Raw genomic sequence first — 20,665 nt, forward strand, 5'->3', positions numbered from 1 at the left:
AGGCTTAGCGGATGCTGTGGCGATTTGTAATGTGTGGAGGTTAGCAATAGCGCTATAATTACGTGTAATTGCGAGTGGTGTGTATAAGTGGTGAATAAATCTAATATCCGATCCATACCCCGTCTATAGTCACACACCTAAACACGTGACAGTATATAGCATTGAATGGTAGGATAATAAGTGATTTGGAAGGAAGTGGCCATGGCTTGCTCGAGGTACTATCCGGTAATTTGCCTGGAGAGACTGCGGAACACAACGAGAAACAGGACTGGACAGGCGTCAGCGGTCTTCAGGCCGATTGCTGAAGTGTGCCGACTCTATGCAAATCTCTGCGTCAGCGTCGCTCTGTTATCAGTGGTGTTTGCAGCTATCTACACTGGTATTAATAACAAAATAATTTCCTTGTTGCGCATGGGGCATCGCATGACGACAGCCATGCATCAGCCTGTGAGTGCAGAGAGAGTTCGCGAATTGAGTGCAGGGAAGGGTCAGGTACTCAGGTGTGTCACAGGTTAGCTAAGTTGCATTTAAGTATCAGATTGTTCTCACTTCCGTGACTTTGTTATGTGATGCGATATATCATAATACTATAGAAGTTTCGTAGGAACGTACTGCTTCCAGTTTCACGGTCGAAAAGTGGGGAAAAGAAGCAGCAAGCCGGAAACTAATCCCAGAACAGCTCGCAGGAAAATTGTTCTGAAGGTAAGGTAAGGTGAAGTTGTCCCTGTGCTTAATTAAGCACTACGCCATGAAGGGGCATGGGGGAATGGATGTATAGATCCACATTTTCTTGGCCTCGGCACTAGCTGGAGATGAATGGTCAGCTTCACGCTCCTGCCGCTTTACTCCCGGGGAAATAGCCCCCGGTACCGATTGGATAGGAGACTGGGTGGCCCGCAGAGCCGGTCTGGACGACGTGGAGGAGTGAAAATTGTTACCCCCACCGGAACTTGAATTCCGACCCCTCAGTCGTCCAGCCTGTAGCCAGTCGATATACTGGCTCCCCCCGCGGCAATAATTATGCACGCAGAATGGAAGACCTGTTGGAAGCGGTGTTGTAAGTTGTAGCCACGAGTTGTGGAAGTTCAGTAGATTTAGTAAGCAATCCAAACCCATCACCAAATAACCTAATCCGTGAAGATATTTTTAATTGTTTGTTTTATTTAAAGGAGTGCAGATATATGTATTTCTTACCAGCAGAAACAGAAATGTGTTCATATGCTGTATGCGGCAATGGATAAACAAAAAAATTAATTTCACCACATTAGATATTTTGTGAACCTTTCTTTACCCAGAATGAGTTGTCCTTCAATGGATATAATTATGGATGCTTTAAGCTTGCAGAATGGCAGTTATATTGGCAGTTTGGAATGTGGTAATGATTTGGACAATTAAGATTTATGCAATGAAATTTTACATGTAGGAGTTGGTGGCGGTCTCAGGTTCGCCAACATAAATCAATATATTTCGACTCTGTTCAGGTACTGCCAATGTTGTAGGTTATAATTGAAGACTATGGAACATTTTTTGGGGGGCAAGACACGGGTCAGAGGAAGAGAATGTGATATCGTGAATATGATTCGTCTGTTTTATAATGAATGGCGTGTTAACTTAGGCCGATAGTGTGTTATTGTGATGTCGGCATGAATTTTTTTCATCCATATAATACTGCCAAGTTTATTTTAAAACTAAGTATGTTAGTTTCTTTTTATATCCTACATCGATACCAGGCAGGTCTGTATTTGCTAAGTTTCCAAACTTTGAATAGGTTATTGCCATAATCAATGTGTAATTTATTATGTTCTTGATCGAACGCGCTTTGTTTATAGGGTAGCATTGTTATGGTTGGGTTTGACCCAGAAGCAAAGAAGAAATTAAGCAAAGGAGAGCATGGCATGGCAGGAGCAATTAGCGGTGGTCTTACAAGATTTCTTTGTCAACCTTTTGACGTTATCAAGATTAGATTCCAGGTAAGTCTGAAGTTAGAAGAATTTCACTCTCGAAACATTGGTAATGATCTACCAGACTACACAGTGACACACACAAACTGACAGCTCATATTTTTACATTTATCTGTATACTCGTGGTGTGTGAGCCATGCTTATTTGGTAGCTTCAGGTTGAGCCACTTAGCCATGCGTGCAGAGAAGCAAAGTATTGGAGTGTGTCCCAGGCAGCACATCGTATTGTGAAGGAGGAGGGTTTTTCAGCTCTATGGAAGGGGCATGTCCCTGCTCAGGTGCTGTCTATTGTGTATGGGGTTGTACAGGTAAAGTGCATTTGGAATCCCCAGTTTAAAGATAGCCTCCAGTGTCGTGACTAGGCTGAGCAGCCATGGCTTGAAGCTGACCTCTCGCCTCCATCTAGTGGCAAGGTTAGGAGTACCTCCACTCCTCCACGTGTCTTCCTGGTGCTTAATTAAGCAAGGGGAGTGCTTTGCATGTTCATTACCTGTTCTGTTTGTAGATATTTGTAAGCATGTACAAGAATGACTGTTTTTGTTCTGAGATGAGAATTTGGAAGAGTTTTGTGAACGCAGACAAGAATGAGGATTTTGTTTAGTGGACAGACTTTTTCAGTGACAAAATTTCATAAATCATGATTTTAAAAAATTCCATTCTGGTGCCATGTCCTTCCTGCAGAAAGTCCGGAGTGGTGAACTCTTGGCCTTGTTTTGCAAGTAAATTTGTATAGGTGGGAGCCCTGGTATGACAGACAGCATGCCTGGAAAGTTAAGCTGCTTGGGTCGCCTGTTTGTATGTGATTTCTGAGGCCGGATTTGTTGAAAAGTTGGTTCGTGGCAGTGCTGCCAACCTTTATGAGTGTGCTGAATCAGATTGTTTCTGTCCCACTACGCAAAACAAAAGCATTTGTTAGCAACCCCCCCTCTGAAAAATCAGCATTTGTAGCACGATTGAGATTTTTATTCTCTGGTGGGCAAATTTGAGACTGAAGCGTGCCTAGAAACCGGGGCTCTCCATAAGAGTATTAATGCTTACCACATTATACAGGGCGTTAAATCAAGGAGGAAACTTCACAACACCGCTGACCAGGCCCAATATTCCTCACAGATTGCTGCTGTAACTGTAATTGTAACAGCGAGCGTTTATGAGCACTAATGACTCATTCTGCTATAAGCAGTTACAGTAGCAATCTGTGAGGAATGTTGGGCCGGGTCAGCAGTGTTGCAACGTTTTGCTCCCTAACTGAGCGCCCTGTATTTTGTATGTCTTTATTCCAGTTTGCATCATTTGAAGTCCTTACACAGCAGACCTGGTATCTGTTGCCACATTTCCGTGGAGATGTTTATCGTCCTGCAGTTCACTTTGTGTGTGGTGGCATAGCAGGGACTTTGGCAACAGTGTTCTCCTTCCCATCAGATGTTGTTCGCACTCGCCTTGTGGCACAAGGTGATCAAAAAGTAGGTGATTGGTGTAAAACAGAGGATTGATTGGTAATTGTTGAGACATCATAGTAGATTAATGTTTGTCTCTTATTGTGGATTGTTCGTGTTTAGGTGTACAGGAGTATTCCCAAAGCCTTGACCACGATTTACACTGCCGAAGGACCAAGAGCATTTTTTAAGGGGCTGAGTCCCACCCTCATACAGATAGCGCCACATACTGGCGCCCAATTTGCATGCTACAGTATTCTGACAACTGTCTGGAAAGATCTAGGTAAGTGCAGCACAGTCTAGTCTATTTTAATGCCCTGTATTTCGATAGGAGTCTGCTGATGTCCTCAAGGAATGTATCACCTCCATCTAGAAGGTTAAAGAGTAGGCCTGGCAAGGCCAAGGTGTCAGGTGGAAGCAAGATAGTAGAATTCATGCAGTAATTGTTATCTGTGACTGCTGTAGCTGATCACGTTGTGACTGAAAGAACTGTTTGGTAGTTAACCGGACGGTGGCCATTTTGATGCTCTTTTTACCAGTTGAAAGCAAGAGCTTAGGTATTTTTAACAAAGTTTATTTTTATTATTAGCATGATTGAGTCAAGGAGGGTGAGAGGACAGGGCATATAGCACGCATGGGAGTTCGTTCAGAGTTTTGGTAGAAAGCCCAAAGGAGGCAGACTACCAGGAAGACTTAAGACATTAAGTACATGGGACGATAACACTAGAATGGATCTTAGAGAAGTATGGGGCTGGGGTGGACTGGATTCATGTGGCTCAGGATAGGGAACAATGGCAGGCTCTTGGTGAATACTGCTGGGAGTATCTTGAGTGACTGAATAGCCGTTGGCTGCTCAAGAGGGACTCGCCACAATGGAAATAGTTTGTTGCTTTCATAGGCAGCCTTTGCCCGAAACATTTCCTGTAAAAGTCTGTACTCTTGAGCATAGTATCTGGCATAAATGTAGCTGCTATACCAGAACTCGTCAAGTTCTTCAAGTTAGATGTTTTGATTGAAGTTAAGTTTTTACAGTTTCCTGTTGAAATTTGAACTGCTACATAAATTTGATTAAATTCATGTCTGTGGCATGTATTATTAAGGGGGCCCATACACGAACGAGTTTGACTCGCAAGTCCGGCTCGGCAAGGAGCCGGGCTCGGATTAATTTCACCACACACGTATGAGTGTGGCGACCCCCACACGGACAAGTTTGGCTCATTGAAACCCGAGCCGAGCCAGACTCGTACGTGTGTGGGCCCCCTAAGGCTATTTCCTACCACTAACTATCCACACTTATGACAGTTTTATATATATATATATACACAGGTGTCTAGATGAAAGGTATCCGAAATAAAATAATTATATATCATGAAACCTTTATTATACACAGCTGTGAGTTACACCATTACAAAGGGAAACTATTAAAGTTTAATTTCTGAGTATATAACTTTCTCAATAAATTTCAGTGTAGGCTGCCTTGGTGGCATGAGAAATATCCAGACAATATTTTACCTCATTCCACGTTGTCTGAAGCATGTTTGGTGTTACCGTAGCCACAGCGTCCCTTATGTGGCCTTCAGGTGTCAAAGGTCATTGAGCTTAACGTAATAGACAGTGTTCTTCACATAACCCCACAAGAAAAAATCCAATGGGGTTAAATCTGGCAACCTAGGAGGCCAAGCAATTGGTCCACCTCTGCCGATCCATCACCCAGCCATCTCTGGCCAGGGGATTCCTAACATCGTGACAGAAATGTGGCAGTGCCCCATCTTATTGGAGGATAGTCTGAGGTGGTAATTGGGGCAGTGCATTCAGCTCCAGCATGTCCAAGTACAAATGTCCGGTCACAGACTTTTCCGAAAAGAAAAACGGTCCAATCAACTTGTGCATTAAGCTGGCTCACCTCTCTCCAAATTACATGTGCCATGTGGATTTTGAGTGCCTGAAATCCTGCAGTTTTACTTGTTTACAGCTCCACTGACATGGACAGTCGCCTCATCCGAGATGGATGCTTGGCAGAGGAAATCAGGTGATATGTCCATTCTTTCTATCATGTCCACAGTGTTTGTGTGGGCTACTTAGTCACTCAATTTTATTGCATGAATCATTTGAATCTTGTACACTACACTCATAGGTGGAGCCTTTTGTGTACCACATGGTGCACTGTTGAACTTGGAATTTGTAAATATAAGCTAGCAGCATGAATGTTTTTTTTTTTTCACAGACTTTACTGGAATGCCTCTCTAATGCAATTGACATTTTCTTCAGAGGTCTGTCTTTCCAGAAGCAGACTCCCTGTAGTCCTCAGTTTGTTGTCCCAGAACCAAATGCTTTTCCATATAGGAGGTTAACGTCTATATTGCATTCTAACATGACACTGGACAGCCTAAGAGATTGCAACTCTGCTAGCCAGAACATGCATTGAACCTGTTCCTATGGTGTCAACATTGTTACTGAGCTCGCCGAAAGGCACCAGCTGGCACATGCGCACAAGCCAGGCTTGAAAGAAAACATTAAGAGTTTCTCTTTCCAATGACATAAACCGGATACGTATATGACAATTAGTTTCTGAGATATAATTTTTTTATTTTGGATACCTTTGATCCGAACACCTCTATATGTAAATCCTATAGGAGATGTGTTTGGGCTTGTTTTCTCTCTCATAAGATAAACATCAATAGGTGATGGGTACAGGATGTGTAACAAGTGGCAGTGGTTTACAAGCAATGATCTTAGATGCACTAAAGATGGCCAACAAGCAGAAACACATCTGGCAATAGATTTATAAAGAAAGTGTGATAAGCATAGATGGTCAGTTACAAGAAATAATCTGTTTATATAAATATATTAGATTCATTAATTTTGTCATTTTCCATGCCATGAGTTATTGTCTGGGATCCATCCTTCTCAGAATTTCTGTATTTTTTGTGTGTTCCAGTACAGCCGAAAGGTGAAACAGAGGAGTATGTGTATGTTTCTGGGACGGGTTCCCTCGTATGTGGTTCTCTGGCTGGCATTGGTGCCAAGATATTTGTCTATCCGCTTGACGTGGCCAGGAAACGGCTCCAGATTCAGGGATTTCAGCATGGCAGGGTCGGATTTGGCAAGGTATGCATCAGTGGTACATGTTAGGTAACAATAATAGGTAAAGTGGGCCATGCCATAGCCCACATGGTTGGGCACTGGTGTCCTACCAGTCCTGAGAGACATCATGTCATGTTCACGGTGGACAAAGTGGAACTGGAGCCGGTTTTACCCCACAATTCCTGTAGTTTCCCCTTCTAATCATCATTCCACCATTGTGTCTACTGATCTGCCACTGCTCCTTGAGGTATGCGATAACCCTGACCAGACAACACGTTTATCAGTTCCTCTGTCATTAAGCTGGGTGCTTCGTGTCTGACCAGGCACTGGATACGTAACGAAGGGGCTTCTTGTTTTACTAGAAAAAAATTACTTATTTCAGGTATATTTAATGAGATAGTCATGATAGCTCCACTGGTGCAGCAGTGGGCTACAGGGTGGATAGCAGAGAATTGGTATTTGATTCCTGGTAGGGGCATAAGATCATTCTGTTCTGCACAGAATTCAGACTGACTCTGGGGTCCACCCAGCCTCCTGTACAGTGGGTATCAGGGGCTCTTTCCTTGGGGATAGTGTGGTTAGGGCAGGAAGCTGACCATCTCTCTCCAGTGCCGAGGTCAAGAAAGGTGGAGCTATATCTTGACTGCCCCACAGGACAGCTTTACCTTCATGTATACATATATCAAATTTACAAAGGTACACTGGATGTTGTTATTTTTGTAAGTTTCCTATGATTTCCACAGGATTTCACATGTTCCGGTTTGCTGGATTGCTTGTGGCGCACTGCCAGAGATGAAACAGTGCTTGGCCTGTACAAAGGAATGTGGCCGAGCATCCTGAAAGCTGGCGTTACGACTGCATTACATTTTTGTATATACGAACAAGCATGTCAGGCTATTGCTGCGACCCACAGTTAATGCCTGTAAGCCATGTAGGGCACTCAATTAAAAGAGGGCATACTGTGTACGTGGTACATGTTTAACATTGAAAACACTTAGTATATCAAACAGTGTGTGATTATTTTCAAAGAATGCTGTTAATTTATTTTTAATATGAGAGATTTTATTTTCTTGAAGAAAAGAGTGCAAGTACTATATACAGCTGTGTACTGCCAGAAATGGAAGCACTGCCCACGAAAGTACACATTTATTGGGTTATGCATACACTTAACTTCAGAATTGTTTGATTTCTCTCCCATAACCTTTTCACTGTTGTAACGTGACAGAACTTTGCCTGAACAGCTTCATGCTGGGGACTTACCCTGTGAATTGTTTTTAAGCTGTGTGAAAAGAATAACTAATAACATTAAAGACATTTAAGAAAGTCGTCTTCTGGGTTTAGGCACCGTGTATTCTTCGTTTCGGCCGACGTTTCGGAGGAACGTAGCGCCTCCATCTTCAGAGCAGTTGAATGGCTTGGAATGCGGAGAGCAATAGCAGAGCAGAAGACGACTTTCTTCATTGTCATCGCCGTGAAAACCTCAAAACTTACATATTAAAGACATTTGTTTGGAAAATATAATTGTCATACTTATTCATTGGTGAAGATAATTTAACAGTATAGGTTCTAAAGGGTTCTGACGACGGTGTGAAATACTCAGAATTACTGGGGGTCTTGAGCTTCGTTCTTCATCCGGTATTCTAGAAACTATAAAACACACCATTTTGGAAATACTGCGTTTTCTAGTTTTTAGAATACCAGACAAAGGACGAAATCCAAAAACCTAGTAATTCCGAATTTAATGATACGTAGTTCAATAGAAATACTGTAATTTGTTGAAAAGAAAATTGCATAAGACATTAAGATGTATTTTGCGGTTATGCACCACACTTATTCAAGATATTTTGCTCCCAGGTGAACACTTAATGAGATTTGGTTGAAATGTATTTAATCCCATGTGTGAAATGCTGTTAGAAGTGGTTTAATGTTAAGAAACTTGCACAGGGCAATACTCAGTATAAGTAGTAGACATTCTGTGTGAAATCATGTGTTACCAGAATCTATTAAAGATCCAGCAGATATTCATAGAAGGTTATTGTAAGTCTGGTAAAAGTAAAACTATCCCTGTAACAGACCGTGGAGGCCCATGGGGTTATGAGACATTGAGGCACCCACATTTGCTAGACAGTTGGCTCGCAGATGGTGGTGAGGTTGCCAGCCTTATGGGTTGGCTGCCCTTTACCCCCAGGAAGATACCTGGTACTCATTTCTGTTAGAGGCCCAGTCAACCCCAGGACTTGCTTACAGACTTAGGTTTAAGCCATGCAGAACCATTTCAACTGATTTCCCTAGAGTACTCAGGTTAGAATAATAATTCTTTTCAGTTCTTGTACCAGGAATCTTCCTGGGACTGACGACCCTACCACCACGTGTGAGCCAATTGTCTTTCAAATTTGGGAGCCTCAACGTCTCACAACCCTGTGGGCCTCCACAGCCTGTTACAGGGATAGCTTTACCTTTTTCTTAATGCTCTTATTTTTTTTTTATTTCCTTATATTTTTCCAAAAAGTCTGGGGAAGTGGGCAGATGCCTGGCTTTCCGCCTTCCTGGCACCTGTGAACTGCGCACAGCACCAGTTACACAATTTTACAAGTTGCTAGTCATATGTAGTCACATGCATTTACTGAGCTAATAAAATATGTATTTAACTGATAACAAACTTATGTGACTTACTCCTCATGAATTCTGAATCCTAAACTTCGAGGCCCCCCCCCCTTCTCGCCAGTCTTGCCTTTCCATGTTTGTCAGCTGTTTCCTGTCTTCTTCATATGCTCCATTTCTGGCTCTTAACTTACTGTGGGTCATCCGATAGTTCTGTTCTCTTTGAATTCTAACTGTAAGAGACTTCTCGGTGCACTACTGTACATTGTTTTAGGTGGCCAAACCACAGGAATTGTGTCTCTTCTGTGTTAATAAATTTGTCTCTAAGAATTTCATTTCTTATTGTAGCTACACTTGAATAATATTATGTCTGTGCTCTTGAAGCTGAAGGCTTCAAGGCTTCTAACACATGGGTACACTTGTACCAGACTTCACGGTGTCACATCCTGGAAGACAGTATTCTTCAGATCTGGAAATGTGTATGTAGGATAGGAAGGGAAATGTGAGTTTTTCTGTGTGGTATCAAGGCTACAGCCTTCTGTGAAATGACACCGTGTAGTCTGGTAGATACGTACGAGTACAAGTAGCAGTTCTCATCGTCATGTCCAGTTTTAGCCACATTGAGACATGTTACGCACATTACAAAGCAGAATCCCTTCCATCACTTCAGAGGTTCTCCCAAACTGCCTTCCCTTTTTGAGGGGCAGGTTGCACCTCCAGTAACCAATCCTGTTCAACTGCCAACCTCACCTTCCTGTGGCATACCCTCATTTCCACTAATGAGGCTCTGACACCACCTGTCCGGGATGATAAAGCTTGGAGCCCTGCTCCTGGACCGTCCCCTTTTGTTTAGGAGCCAGTTGTGGGACTTGCTTTCAAGATATCGTATAAATATGTAACAGTAATACAGATAGCTTTATATTCAGGAGATCCCATGTGGGGGTGGGGACTTGGACCCGAGAATGACTGCACTGACAAGGGCCAGCAGCAGCAGTTTTAAATGACAGACCCATCTTCTCGTCAGAGAGAATGCCCCACAATAACAAACCCGCATCTTTCTGGCAGTAATAAAAATCTGGTCATAAGCCCCAGTTGGGTGCTTTGTTCCAAGATAGACTGGCCATCGGTCGTAACCTCAGATTCATGACTCAGTAGCTTTATAAGTAGATTTATGGTGTTGCTGCTTGAAAGTTTCAGATTTTATTGATACAGCTGCTTAAGAATATATTAAAATATCTTGAAATAAGTGTGTGTGGAATAGGGGATTCAGATCTCCTGCAGCTACAGCACGGGCAGCTTAATTCTGTCTTGGGGAATGTTCGTATTGAAAACAGTGACGCTAGGTCTGCATCACGTGTGCGATGCATGGATGATGAAAGATTAAATGTGAAGTGTGTTGGCTACTCAGAAGGCTTTATTGCGATATGATTCATATACATTACATAAGCCTAAGATTGCCGGCATCAAGCAAGATGAACAGTATCACATGCGTAATATTTTCATAATTCATCTGTGTATGGCAGGATATAATCGCTGATGTCTGCTGAACGTAACGGTGCAAGAATATAAGAACTGTCTAGAGATTAGTTTCATGACATCCAACTTCTTGGCCGCTGTCTGAATGGTGTACGCACATGTCTTTATCTCAAGATTGCTGTCTGGGTGTAATGCCTTGTAGTCTGGTAGGAAGGTACCAGCAGCAGTTCAAAAGAGCCTGCTCTCTCCATCTTTGCGGTACATCAGTAAGCCATGCAGGAAGCAGTGGTTGTGATGAAGAGAAAGAAGGAACATGATAGGGCCTAAGAGCAAGCCAGGGGGAGTGGAGTTGAAGCAGATGTTTCCTTTTGTGGGTTATGTAACAACATGTCACTGTTGAGACTGAGTAGCATTGAATAGAATGATAAGTAGTGAACTGGAAAGTATTTGGAGGCGAGCTACTCTCCCGGCATCTGTTTGGAAGGACTCAGAAGACCGTGAAAAGCCACAGGAAGGATAGCCAGGATTCAAACCAAGCACCACAAGAATGTGATTCTAGAGCGTTATGTCAGCGCTCTTGGTGCAAAGTGCACGGAAACTGTGTCACTGTGTGAAGAGAGGTAAAAGGTAAGATGTCGAGAAAGTGAACAAAGCAAAGACACGATATATAAAAATAAATAACAGAGTAATGTAATAACATGAAAATAAATAAACTGGAAATATCATTGTTTTTCTTCAGTTCTGCTTACTCTTCTACCTTGAAAATGGAGGCAGCTTTGTCCTCTGAAGCATTCTTAAAAACCAGATTACATGGCATCACATTGCAGAAGACATTAATATTCATGGTTACGACCACAAGAACTTCAAATCTTTTATCTGTTTTGATTGTACCGAAGCGTCAAATTTTGGGAGTTGACATTGTCCCATCTGCAGAGGAATGGGTTGATCAGTTTCTTTGTAATCATCAATTCTTCCTTTTAATAATTTGTAGTTTCTTTTGTCTGATTTGTTTCTTTCCATGACACTTCTTGAAAGTTCATCTCAAGCTGCTTCAGTGTCTTCGTTTAAGCACGGATTACAATTAGGAAAATGCCATCAAAGCTAAGTCCTCTTTGAGTTGTAGTGAACGTTTAGATTTGAGTTCATTATTGACACAAACTTGTTTTTGTTAATGCGATACACTTCATCGTATTGTCTTGCTGCTCGTGCAAAATTCAACAAAGGAGAAAAGCCTAAGGAAACACAACATTTTTCAGTATTTGATTAAGAGAATTCTTACATGAAATAATCTCCATTTGAAGTATGTGTAGGAAGGTACAAACGTTAAAAGTTACATCAGCCTCAAATGAAAGTTGGGGGTTTGTTGAACTGTACACAAGGGAAACACCAAATCTAGTCTTCAGTGTATGTCTGTGGGCCAGGATTCTAATGCATGACCTCCCACGTACGGAGGAGGAACGGTGACCATCCACCATGGTGTCTGAACACTTCTGGTACGAGTAGGAATTGCAGTTTGCCAAAAGTTATCTTCCGTACGAGATTGTATATCCCATGTTGGCCATGAGAGTGTCCTTCAGTGCAGGTTGCAGCTGTTTCTCCATGTACCTTGTGAGGAGGGACTGGATTCCTCGCAGAAACACGTCCTCAATTTCTTGCGTGAAGTCGCCCTCATCTGTTCTCTTGAAGATAGGAGGCGTGTTGATGTTTGCACTGCGCCTGTGTTCCCTGCTGGGGGGCTGACAGCCGTAAGCATGTACACTTACAAACTGTGGCTTCACAAAGTGGGCAGAAGTCTGGAGCTCGATGTGACCTCTAGATACCTGCAGTGGGAGCGCGGATACTCCGAGACCGGCTTGCCGCAGGCGTAAAGTCATGTTGCAAGTCTCGGTAGGCATAGGAAGCAACGGGTCTTGGAGCACAGCCTTCTCGTCATAAAGCTTGACCACTCCGCTCACCTTCAGGTCTCGGAATGTGAGTCTGGTCTCCACACTCGCGTTGTGCGGGTCATAGTGGCACTTGTCAATGCGGAACCAGCTCGTTCTTGCCGGGATGTGAACTCTCATGTTGGTGACGTACATGTCGTAGGGCGCCGATCGCATTGGCTGGTGTAGGGCGTAGCCAGTTAGATCCACTAGCGCGTTATTGGAGCCGAGGACACCGTTAGAGTTGGAGTTTTGGATTTTCTTCATGGCTTCCATTCGGCTCTCTACCCTTGACGCACAGCGATTGGACCCAGGTGCGGGATGACCGATGATCCGTTCTTCTGGGGATATAATTAAACATGTTTGAGTAGTTTTTTTTTTTTCAAAATATTATGTACTTAAACCGAGAAATCACTCCGTCCTATTTCCTTAAAATCAATTTTAATATTATCCTCCCATCTACCCTCAGGTATTCCTAGTTGTCTCTTTCGTTCAGGTTTCCTTACTAATTCCCATCCTTGCCATGTTGTACAGAATAATAAAAGGTAAAGCTATCCCTGCAACAGGCCGTGGAGGCCCATAGGGTTGTGAGGCGTCGAGACCCTCATACTTTTTAGACAGTTGGCTCACAGATGGCGGTGCGGTTTCCAGCTTTACTCGCCAACCGCCCTTTACCCCCCAGGAAGCTTCCTGGTACTCATTTCTGTTAGAAGCTGAGTCAATCCCAGGGCCATAGTGCGGCTGGAAGGATTAGGTCAATTGAAAAATCCAGTGACCTCACCGGGAATCAACCCGCGACCTTCCGGCTTGTAGCATAGTGCCTCAACCAACTACGCTACCGCGCGCTCCCCATTCCAAAATAATAATCTTGTTTATCATTAGAGCAGTCATGCATTGCGTACCTTTGGTGGCACGTGTGATTCCCAGAATGTGATGTGGCAGAGACATGACCAGGAGGAACACTATCCACGTTCTCGCCATCGCGGTCGGTGGCAGGTCTGAAAATGAGAGACAGCTGCATGATTCTTTTGGTCAGTAACATGTCACACGCCACCATCCCTTACTTTGGTTAATTCAAGTGGGATTTACAATGAAATGGTGATACCGAGGTAGGGTTTCTCTGAGTTTCTTCGGCGTTCCCCTGTAATCATGCTTCCACCACTGCTCCACCGTCCCCTGAGATGTCCGATAGGATTGATCAGGCAGCACATTTTGAAGAAAAAAAAACCGTGACTTCGACGGGAATCGAACCCACGAACTTCACTTGGTCTTTAATGTAGGAGCTTCGTGTGTGATCCTCCAGTTGGCTGGGTACAGAGTGAGGGAGTTGCAAACACGCTCCGGTTACGTACACCTGTACAAACCCCTTCCTACTTTGCCGAAGACCAGGAGGTCTGCGTGGATGCGCTTATACAACTTTCACGTATAATTTTATTGTGTGTCTCCGTGGAAGCGGAACAGTTTGAAGCATTCTTACTTAGCAGAACTTAATTCTGAAGAAAGCATTTCCTTACTCAGACGACACACATACGCGCAGACGCGATGAATAAAACTAACATAACGAGGTTGCTACAGAAATCCGTGTCGCGAGGGGCATTGCTGGATGTAGCCTCTTGAATCGTGTGAAATCAAGAAATTGCGAGAAAGCTATGCGTTCCACGGGTAACAGAATTCATTGAACAATGCAGAAACAGGATGAGATCTGACATGGCTCCACATTAAAATATCAACCGAAAGGCCCCTGGAAGGACGGAAGATATCCATAACATATCTGAAGAACACTTGCAGACAAATTCCGGGGTCGCCTCCTTCCACGCCCCTTACAGTTCATGATTCGCTAATCCTACAGTTTGATGCTGTATGGTCTCAGTGACAGCGTCGTTAAATAAACAATTAAAGCGGCCAGGGGTTAATAATGCACGTAGCTGTATCTCCATTCCGCCCATACGCCTTCGTGGCGTGGTAAAAAGGTGAAGCTTTCCGTGTAACAGGCTGTGGAGGCCCATAGGGCTGTGGCATGTCGAGGCTCCCACATTTTCTAGACAATTGGCGCACAGATAGCGGTGAGGTTGTCAGCCTTACGCGCTGGCCGCCCTTTAGCCCGAGGAAGATTCCTGGTACTCATTTCTGTTAGAGGCTGGGTCGACCACAGGGCCATAATGTGGCTGGAAGGATTAGGTAAATTGAAAAAATCCACCTCATCGGGACTCGAACACGAAACCTTCCAGCTGCCGCGTGCCCCGTCATGTCGTAGCTCCTGCTTGTAAAGCAGCGTACATACCGCGATCCTCAGGTGAGAGTGTGGGGCAGAGACTCCATGCTCCAGAGATCTCGCTTTGTTCTGACGAGCGACCTCTTTCTATCTGCTTCCGGTGGCAGCCCCAATCCGGCCACATCTGTGGCTTTCTAAATAGAACAACATGGTTCCTCTTGTGTCGCTTCAACACTCGGAACGTCTACTGCTCGACCCCCCCCCCTAAAATAGTGGTTCTCAAACACACTCACACCGCGACTCCCAAAATACTTCGTTATTGGAGTTCCCTACCAGTGAGTACGGTGGCAGCTGGAACCTAAATATCTTTACAGTCTAACGAAAGGGGATCATAACGAATCTCTAATTTCCACGTTCTGAACCCAAACCTGTATCGACTCTGGACTGTGTTGTAAAATGTTTTATATTTTTCATGTGGTGCGGTTTTCGAGCATATATTCAACAGTATATAATGTATAGACATTTATTTTGGGGGCACGCGGTAGCATAGCTGGTTGAGGCACTATGCTACAAGCCGAAAGGTCGCTGTTCGATTCCTGATGAGGTCATTGGATTTTTTAATTAACGTAATCCTTCCAGCCGTACTGTGCCCGTGGAGGGCTCTTGTGAACACGGTAATGAACTTTCAGGTTCCATAAAATGTTGGGAAGTTCTTGAGTAGCTGAGCGACTGGCGGCTTCTCAAGAAGGGCTCAACTGCATGGAGTCAGTTTGACTTACCGTCAGTGTGAGTATCTACACGTAGCAGGGAATAGATGGTTCTGACGATGGTGTATAACACTCAGAATTACTGGGTTTTTTAACTCTGTCCAGAGTCCGGTAATTTAGAAACTAGAAAATACGTTTCAGAAACTGGCTCTGTTTCCGTCCTCAGTTGACGGAAGGTGGGGGAAGACACCTTCTCAGCTGGGTCCCTTAGAAAGAGCTAACCTCAATCACTGGACAGCCCCTGTCAGATTCACTACGGCTTTTAATCTCCTGACGCTTAATCGGCCAGAGATAACAGGAATTAGCCTGGTCAAACTAGAGTTAGTAAGTAACTGCATAGAGCAGTGGGTTGAAAAATGTGGGTGACTCTCCTCTGAGGGGTGTGTCTGAAGTACGGGATATTCTGGGAAAGTTATATTATAAAATTAAATTGATTATAATTCTCGAAACCCCATAGAAATTTCTAAGATATCGTTAAATTAAGGGTAAAGGTATCCCTGTAACAGGCCGTGGAGGCCCATAGGGTTGTGAGACGTCGAGGCTCCCACATTTTCGCTAGACAGTCGGCTCACAGATGGCGGTGAGGTCAGCCTTACGTACCGGCCGCCCTTTAACCCCCATAAAGACTCCTGGTACTCATTTCTGTTAGAGGTTGAGTCGACCCCAGGGCCATAGTGCTGCTGGAAGGATTAGGTCAATTGAAAAATGCATTACGTCGTCGGGAATCGAAATCGAAACCTCCCGGCTTGTAGCATAGTGCCTCGACCAACTACGCAACCGCGTGCCCTCAGTCTCGTTAAATTATAATTGATAAAAACCTGAAATATCTTTGAGTGGGATTCGAACCCACGATCCAAGCGTTGGAGCGAGCGAAGACAGTTCGGCGCGGCCACTGTGACCGGCTCCCTAAATGTTGAGCACATGAGAACAATCACAAGGACATGAAATGGGGTTCCACGGGCTGCACTCACCTGACGCCTGTTGGTATCCGAGACTGGGGCTGAGGGGCTCTGGCGGCGGTCGCGATGAACGTCTCCAAGTGACTGCCTGATTCTGGCGGAGAAACCGACTGTTTCCGAGTCGCTGGAACGAAAGAGAAAGAGTCGCATTAAGCAGGTCATCTTTTCTATTCTTCTGGAACAGAGACGCCTAGAGGTCTCGCAATGCTTCTGTCACCTCCGTCAGTCGCTCAAACCGTGGTCCGCGGCTCAATTCCTCACACTCGCAAAGTGCTACTCTGTCATGCTGTTACGTTACCATCAGAGATTCAGTAGTCGGTAGTCAGCGCGGTCGGTATAGCGACTGGCTACGGGCTGGACGACCGAGGGGTCGGTAGGGTCAAAAATTTTCTCTTCCCCAAATCGTCCAGACCGGCTCTGGGGCCCACCCAGCCTCCTACCCAGTGGGTACTTGACGCTCTTTCCCTGGGGGTAAAGCGGCCGGAGCACCCCCTGATGTGTGCTATAGGCCTGACCACGCAGCGCATTGCGTAAGTTAGGCATTCGCAATTAAAACCTAAAATCCGCCGCAGTTAGTCGCACGGAAGGTTCAGAAACAAAGTCTACCTTCCGTGCCCTCGTCTCACAAGGGTCTGGGGTTTGTAACTCGGCTGCACGCCCCCATTTCCAACTAGTGAAGAGGTCAAGAATACATGGCTCTATACGTCCACTCCCCCCATACGTCTTCATGGCGTATTGCTTAATTAGTTAAGCACAGGGACAACTTTATCTTACCTTTTATTTTCAACACGCGACGTGAACCAGTCTCACTGAACACAAACAGTTCTGTACCAGTAACCCTGTACGCTTTTATTCGGAAGATGTTCGTTTCGAATCTTTGCCGAGTTACTGGCTATCCTGAATTATATGTTTCGTGGTTTTCCTCGGTTACTGCAAGGATGGTGCCCCTGTTAGGCCATGCCCGCCTCCTTCCAGATTCTACTCAATTCATCTGTCATAATCCGACGCTATGCAGTCTGTTCACTGACAGCGTCGTTAAACACACACACACCACTTACTCTTCTCTCTAATGTATGTTACTTACATTTTCCAGTTTCCCTGTCTCTCCGTTTAATTGCGTGACCAGAAGCGAGGTTATGTCGATGTCGTGGAGTTCTGAGATCGGCCATTGCATCCCTCAGAAATTGGGGCGTGCAGCCGAGTTACAAACCCCAGACCCTTGTGAGACGAGGCCACGGGTGGTACACTTTGTTTCTGAACCTTCAGTGCGATTTAGATGTTCATGCCGCATGCAAAACTCACGTGACCAGCCAAGAGCCGGGACAGAGGGGAAGCCCCTAACTCAAAGTCCGAAGATGTGATACTGTGCTGCGTGATCAGGTCTACAGCACGCCTCAGGGGGCTGTGATGGGTGGGTTATGATTGTAGAATGTCCGACATGTGCCACTTTGTCCACCGCGAATCTCAAGTAGAGTCAACTGGGTTCGAATCCAATTGTAAATATGGAAAGCGTGGAGCCTGTTACGGAGAATTCTTGGAAGCCATTTCTTGGGCGTAAAAACATAAGTTTGTCTAAATATGGCCTCTTTCCCTCTTCTGCGGAATACAATTTCACTGTCTTCGCCTCAGTTTGGTGCACATGATAAGATACCTGTGTGGTTAACAACGAAAATGGCGCATTAAGTATATTTACATAATTATTTTCTTGTGTACTTTCTCCTGAGAACAGAGAGTCAGAAAGAAAGTTGCCGTGTATCTTAAAGATCACGGAAACTCAGGACTTCAGCTTGTCCCATATATCACGGGGACGGTCTATACATATGTTCGGGAGGTGCTCTGTTCGAATGCCGGACGCGACACCTTCTATCCTGTCCGAGGTTTCTCTTGAATTCTTAAGCCCCTCCAGGCAAATGCCGGTATAGTACCTCGAATAAGCCACGACCACTTCCTCCAGGCCCTTTCAATTCGCCAATAAGCGTACCATTCGACGGTTAGGTACTCAAATCCTGGATTCTGTCCAATAAAACACAAAATACGCAGCGGTACAACCAATTGATATGACCACAACAAATTACGACAGGTTAATAGAATGAAGAAAAAAGCGCCATGGCTCTGACGGTTACACACTGCCTTCTTACCGCGCAGACTAGGGTTCGAACACAGGTAACTTTATGTGAGATTCGTAGTGGACGAAGCGGCGTTGGAGCAGTCTGTCTCGGACTTTCTTCGGTTTTGCCCCGCTACTCATCATTCCACCATTGCTCCATTCCCATCTATCACAGCCCCCTGAGTTGTTTGATAGGCTTGACCACGCAGCACAATATCATATCCTCGTGCTCCCGGTTGGATGCAGAGCGAGGAAGTCAGTTTCAGTCTGCAGACCAGAAGCCCGCAGCCAACCCATGGGACAGAGCCCTTCTTGAGACGTTGGCGGAGGTTCACCTCGCCCGGCGCTCGGCTGGATGCAGAGCGAGGAAGTCAGTTTCAGTCTGAAGACTAGAAGCCCGCAGCCAACCCATGGAGCAGAATGCCGCTTGAGACGTTGGCGGGGGTTCACCTCCTCAGGAAACTTCCCACGTTTTATGAAGCCCGCAGATTAATTATATTCACAGTGGCCGGCCGCGCGGTCTAAGGCATGAACCGTCTTCGCCCGCTCAGACACTTGGGTTCGTGGGTTCGAATTCCATTCGAGACATGGATGTCTGTGTGTGCTTTTATTCTGTGTTTGTGTTGTTTTGTGTGTAGGTAGCGGCCTTGCGATGGGCTCATCTCCCGTCCAGGGAGCCCTACCAACTGTGTATAAGCTTAAGAAACTGAAAAAGCGGCCAAGGTCCATAAGGACTCTAGAGCTATAGATAGAGGCAGCGCCATAGCTCAAGCGGTTAGTCGCTGACTTCCCACCGCGGCGGCCCGGGTTCGATCCCGGTTCCGGTCAAGTGAGATTTCTGATGGACAAAGTGGCTCTGGGGCGGGTTTTCTCCGAGTACTTCGGTTTCCCTTGCCAATCTTCATTCCACCAAATTCTCCGTCATCATACTAACCCGGGGCAGGTACAATAGGCCAACCAATCAGTGGCCGACGTGCCGAGTGGTCCCAGTTGGACTCCACCCCCCACTAAGCGAATTAAAGAAAATTAGATAGTAGATAAGGTTAATTGTACTGTTTTCTCAAGAACCCGCCACTGGCCCCTATCGCGTGTCGCACAACAATACACTATTTCTTAGACATTCATTTCAATAATATCCTCCCATTTCTGCTTGAGTCTCGCAGGTGGTCTCTTCCCTTCAGGGTTTCAAACAAAATATTTGCATGCATTTCTCATTTCTCCCACACGTATTATATGCTCTGTGCACTTCATCTCTCTTGCCTTGAACGCCGCAGCAGTGAGTACTCGGTGAGGAGTACAGTTTCTAGCCCTCTGCTGTTTCCTCCCTCCGAGATATGGATAGTCCCACCACTCTGCATGCAGAGGAATCGGAGTTCGAGTCCCGGTAAAGTGAAGAATTTTCTCTTCTCAACAGCGTCCAGACCGGCTCTGGGCCCCACACAGCCTCCTATCCAATGGGCACCAGGAGCTCTTTCCCCGGAGGTAAAGCGACCGGGGCGTGAAGCTGACCAATCACCTCAAGCTAGTGTCGAGGTCAAGAAAATGTGGATCTGCACTCTCCCCCACTACCCACTCCCCCATACGCCTTCATGGTGTTAGTTAAGCACAATTTATTTGCTGACAGATATACGCGTAAACTAGTTCAGTTTATGCTGCGGATGCATGTTTCTGCACATGCTGGCCATTCGTAACCTTACACAGACAAGGCGTGTAGTAGCGATACGGGAGATGTGTTGTGCACCAACCTTAGCTTGTCGCTGGCTGGCTGCAGCCGGTTGGCTCTGCGTAACTTCACTTGTTCCCACGCAAGGATCCAGTGTCACCGTCGGGCTCGTCGGGCTACGGCTTAACCGGGCCGCGGTCTCGCAGGCTGAGAGCCGCTGCGTCACTCGACACTGCCCTTCTTCATATCTGTTCTATTCGTTTGCAGTTTGCTTATCTACGCTTTCAGAACAGACTTCACGGCGTCAGATGTTTGGAAAACAGCGGATCATATGGAATGGAATGGGCCGTAGCCTAACTTAAATCACTATCCCCAGCTGGGGGATTAAATAACGTCACAAAACCTTAATTAAGAGAGTCGGTGTCACGGTCGAGATCCGATCCCAACACTTCCCGAATACAAACCCGAAACGCTACCTTCT

The 20,665-nt window shown here is 45.3% G+C and overlaps 2 protein-coding genes across 8 annotated transcripts; one reads left to right on the top strand and one right to left on the bottom strand.

Annotated features, from left to right (window-relative positions):
• The first annotated feature begins 426 nt into the window (after positions 1-426).
• LOC111873535 (mitochondrial thiamine pyrophosphate carrier) lies at positions 427-7,870 on the top strand. 7 transcript variants are annotated; one of them, XM_023868318.1, is made up of 8 exons: positions 427-511; positions 605-702; positions 1,830-1,970; positions 2,113-2,268; positions 3,241-3,420; positions 3,517-3,676; positions 6,332-6,501; positions 7,221-7,870. In XM_023868318.1, exons 1-8 carry the CDS (start codon positions 436-438, stop codon positions 7,392-7,394), a joined length of 1,155 nt encoding a protein of 384 aa, XP_023724086.1. In that variant the 5' UTR covers positions 427-435; the 3' UTR covers positions 7,395-7,870. The 7 variants fall into 7 exon arrangements, with proteins under 7 accessions (XP_023724086.1, XP_023724087.1, XP_033611000.1 ...); XM_023868319.1 differs by having other exon boundaries at positions 2,113-2,238; XM_033755109.1 differs by having other exon boundaries at positions 2,119-2,268.
• Positions 7,871-10,717: 2,847 nt separating this feature from the next.
• Positions 10,718-20,299, bottom strand: LOC111873533. Its single transcript, XM_023868315.1, has 4 exons — positions 20,267-20,299; positions 16,427-16,538; positions 13,379-13,474; positions 10,718-12,817 (listed from the first exon to the last, which is right to left on the bottom strand). Exons 3-4 carry the CDS (start codon positions 13,455-13,457, stop codon positions 12,078-12,080), a joined length of 819 nt encoding a protein of 272 aa, XP_023724083.1. The 5' UTR covers positions 13,458-13,474; positions 16,427-16,538; positions 20,267-20,299; the 3' UTR covers positions 10,718-12,077.
• Positions 20,300-20,665: the final 366 nt, after the last annotated feature.

The sequence above is a fragment of the Cryptotermes secundus genome, unplaced genomic scaffold, assembly GCF_002891405.2.
Source record: "Cryptotermes secundus unplaced genomic scaffold, Csec_1.0 scaffold395, whole genome shotgun sequence".
In the NCBI taxonomy this organism is placed as follows: Eukaryota; Metazoa; Arthropoda; class Insecta; order Blattodea; family Kalotermitidae; genus Cryptotermes; species Cryptotermes secundus.

Excerpts from the sequence above, each read along its gene's own strand:
- LOC111873535 (XM_023868318.1), top strand. The coding sequence starts at position 436 with ATGCATCAGCCTGTGAGTGCAGAGAGAGTTCGCGAATTGAGTGCAGGG. Across the intron at positions 1,971-2,112 it reads TTATCAAGATTAGATTCCAG|CTTCAGGTTGAGCCACTTAG; the intron begins GTAAGTCTGAAG and ends CTTATTTGGTAG. Across the intron at positions 3,677-6,331 it reads AACTGTCTGGAAAGATCTAG|TACAGCCGAAAGGTGAAACA; the intron begins GTAAGTGCAGCA and ends TGTGTGTTCCAG.
- LOC111873533 (XM_023868315.1), bottom strand. The coding sequence starts at position 13,457 with ATGGCGAGAACGTGGATAGTGTTCCTCCTGGTCATGTCTCTGCCACAT. Across the intron at positions 12,818-13,378 it reads AATCACACGTGCCACCAAAG|AAGAACGGATCATCGGTCAT; the intron begins GTACGCAATGCA and ends TTATATCCCCAG.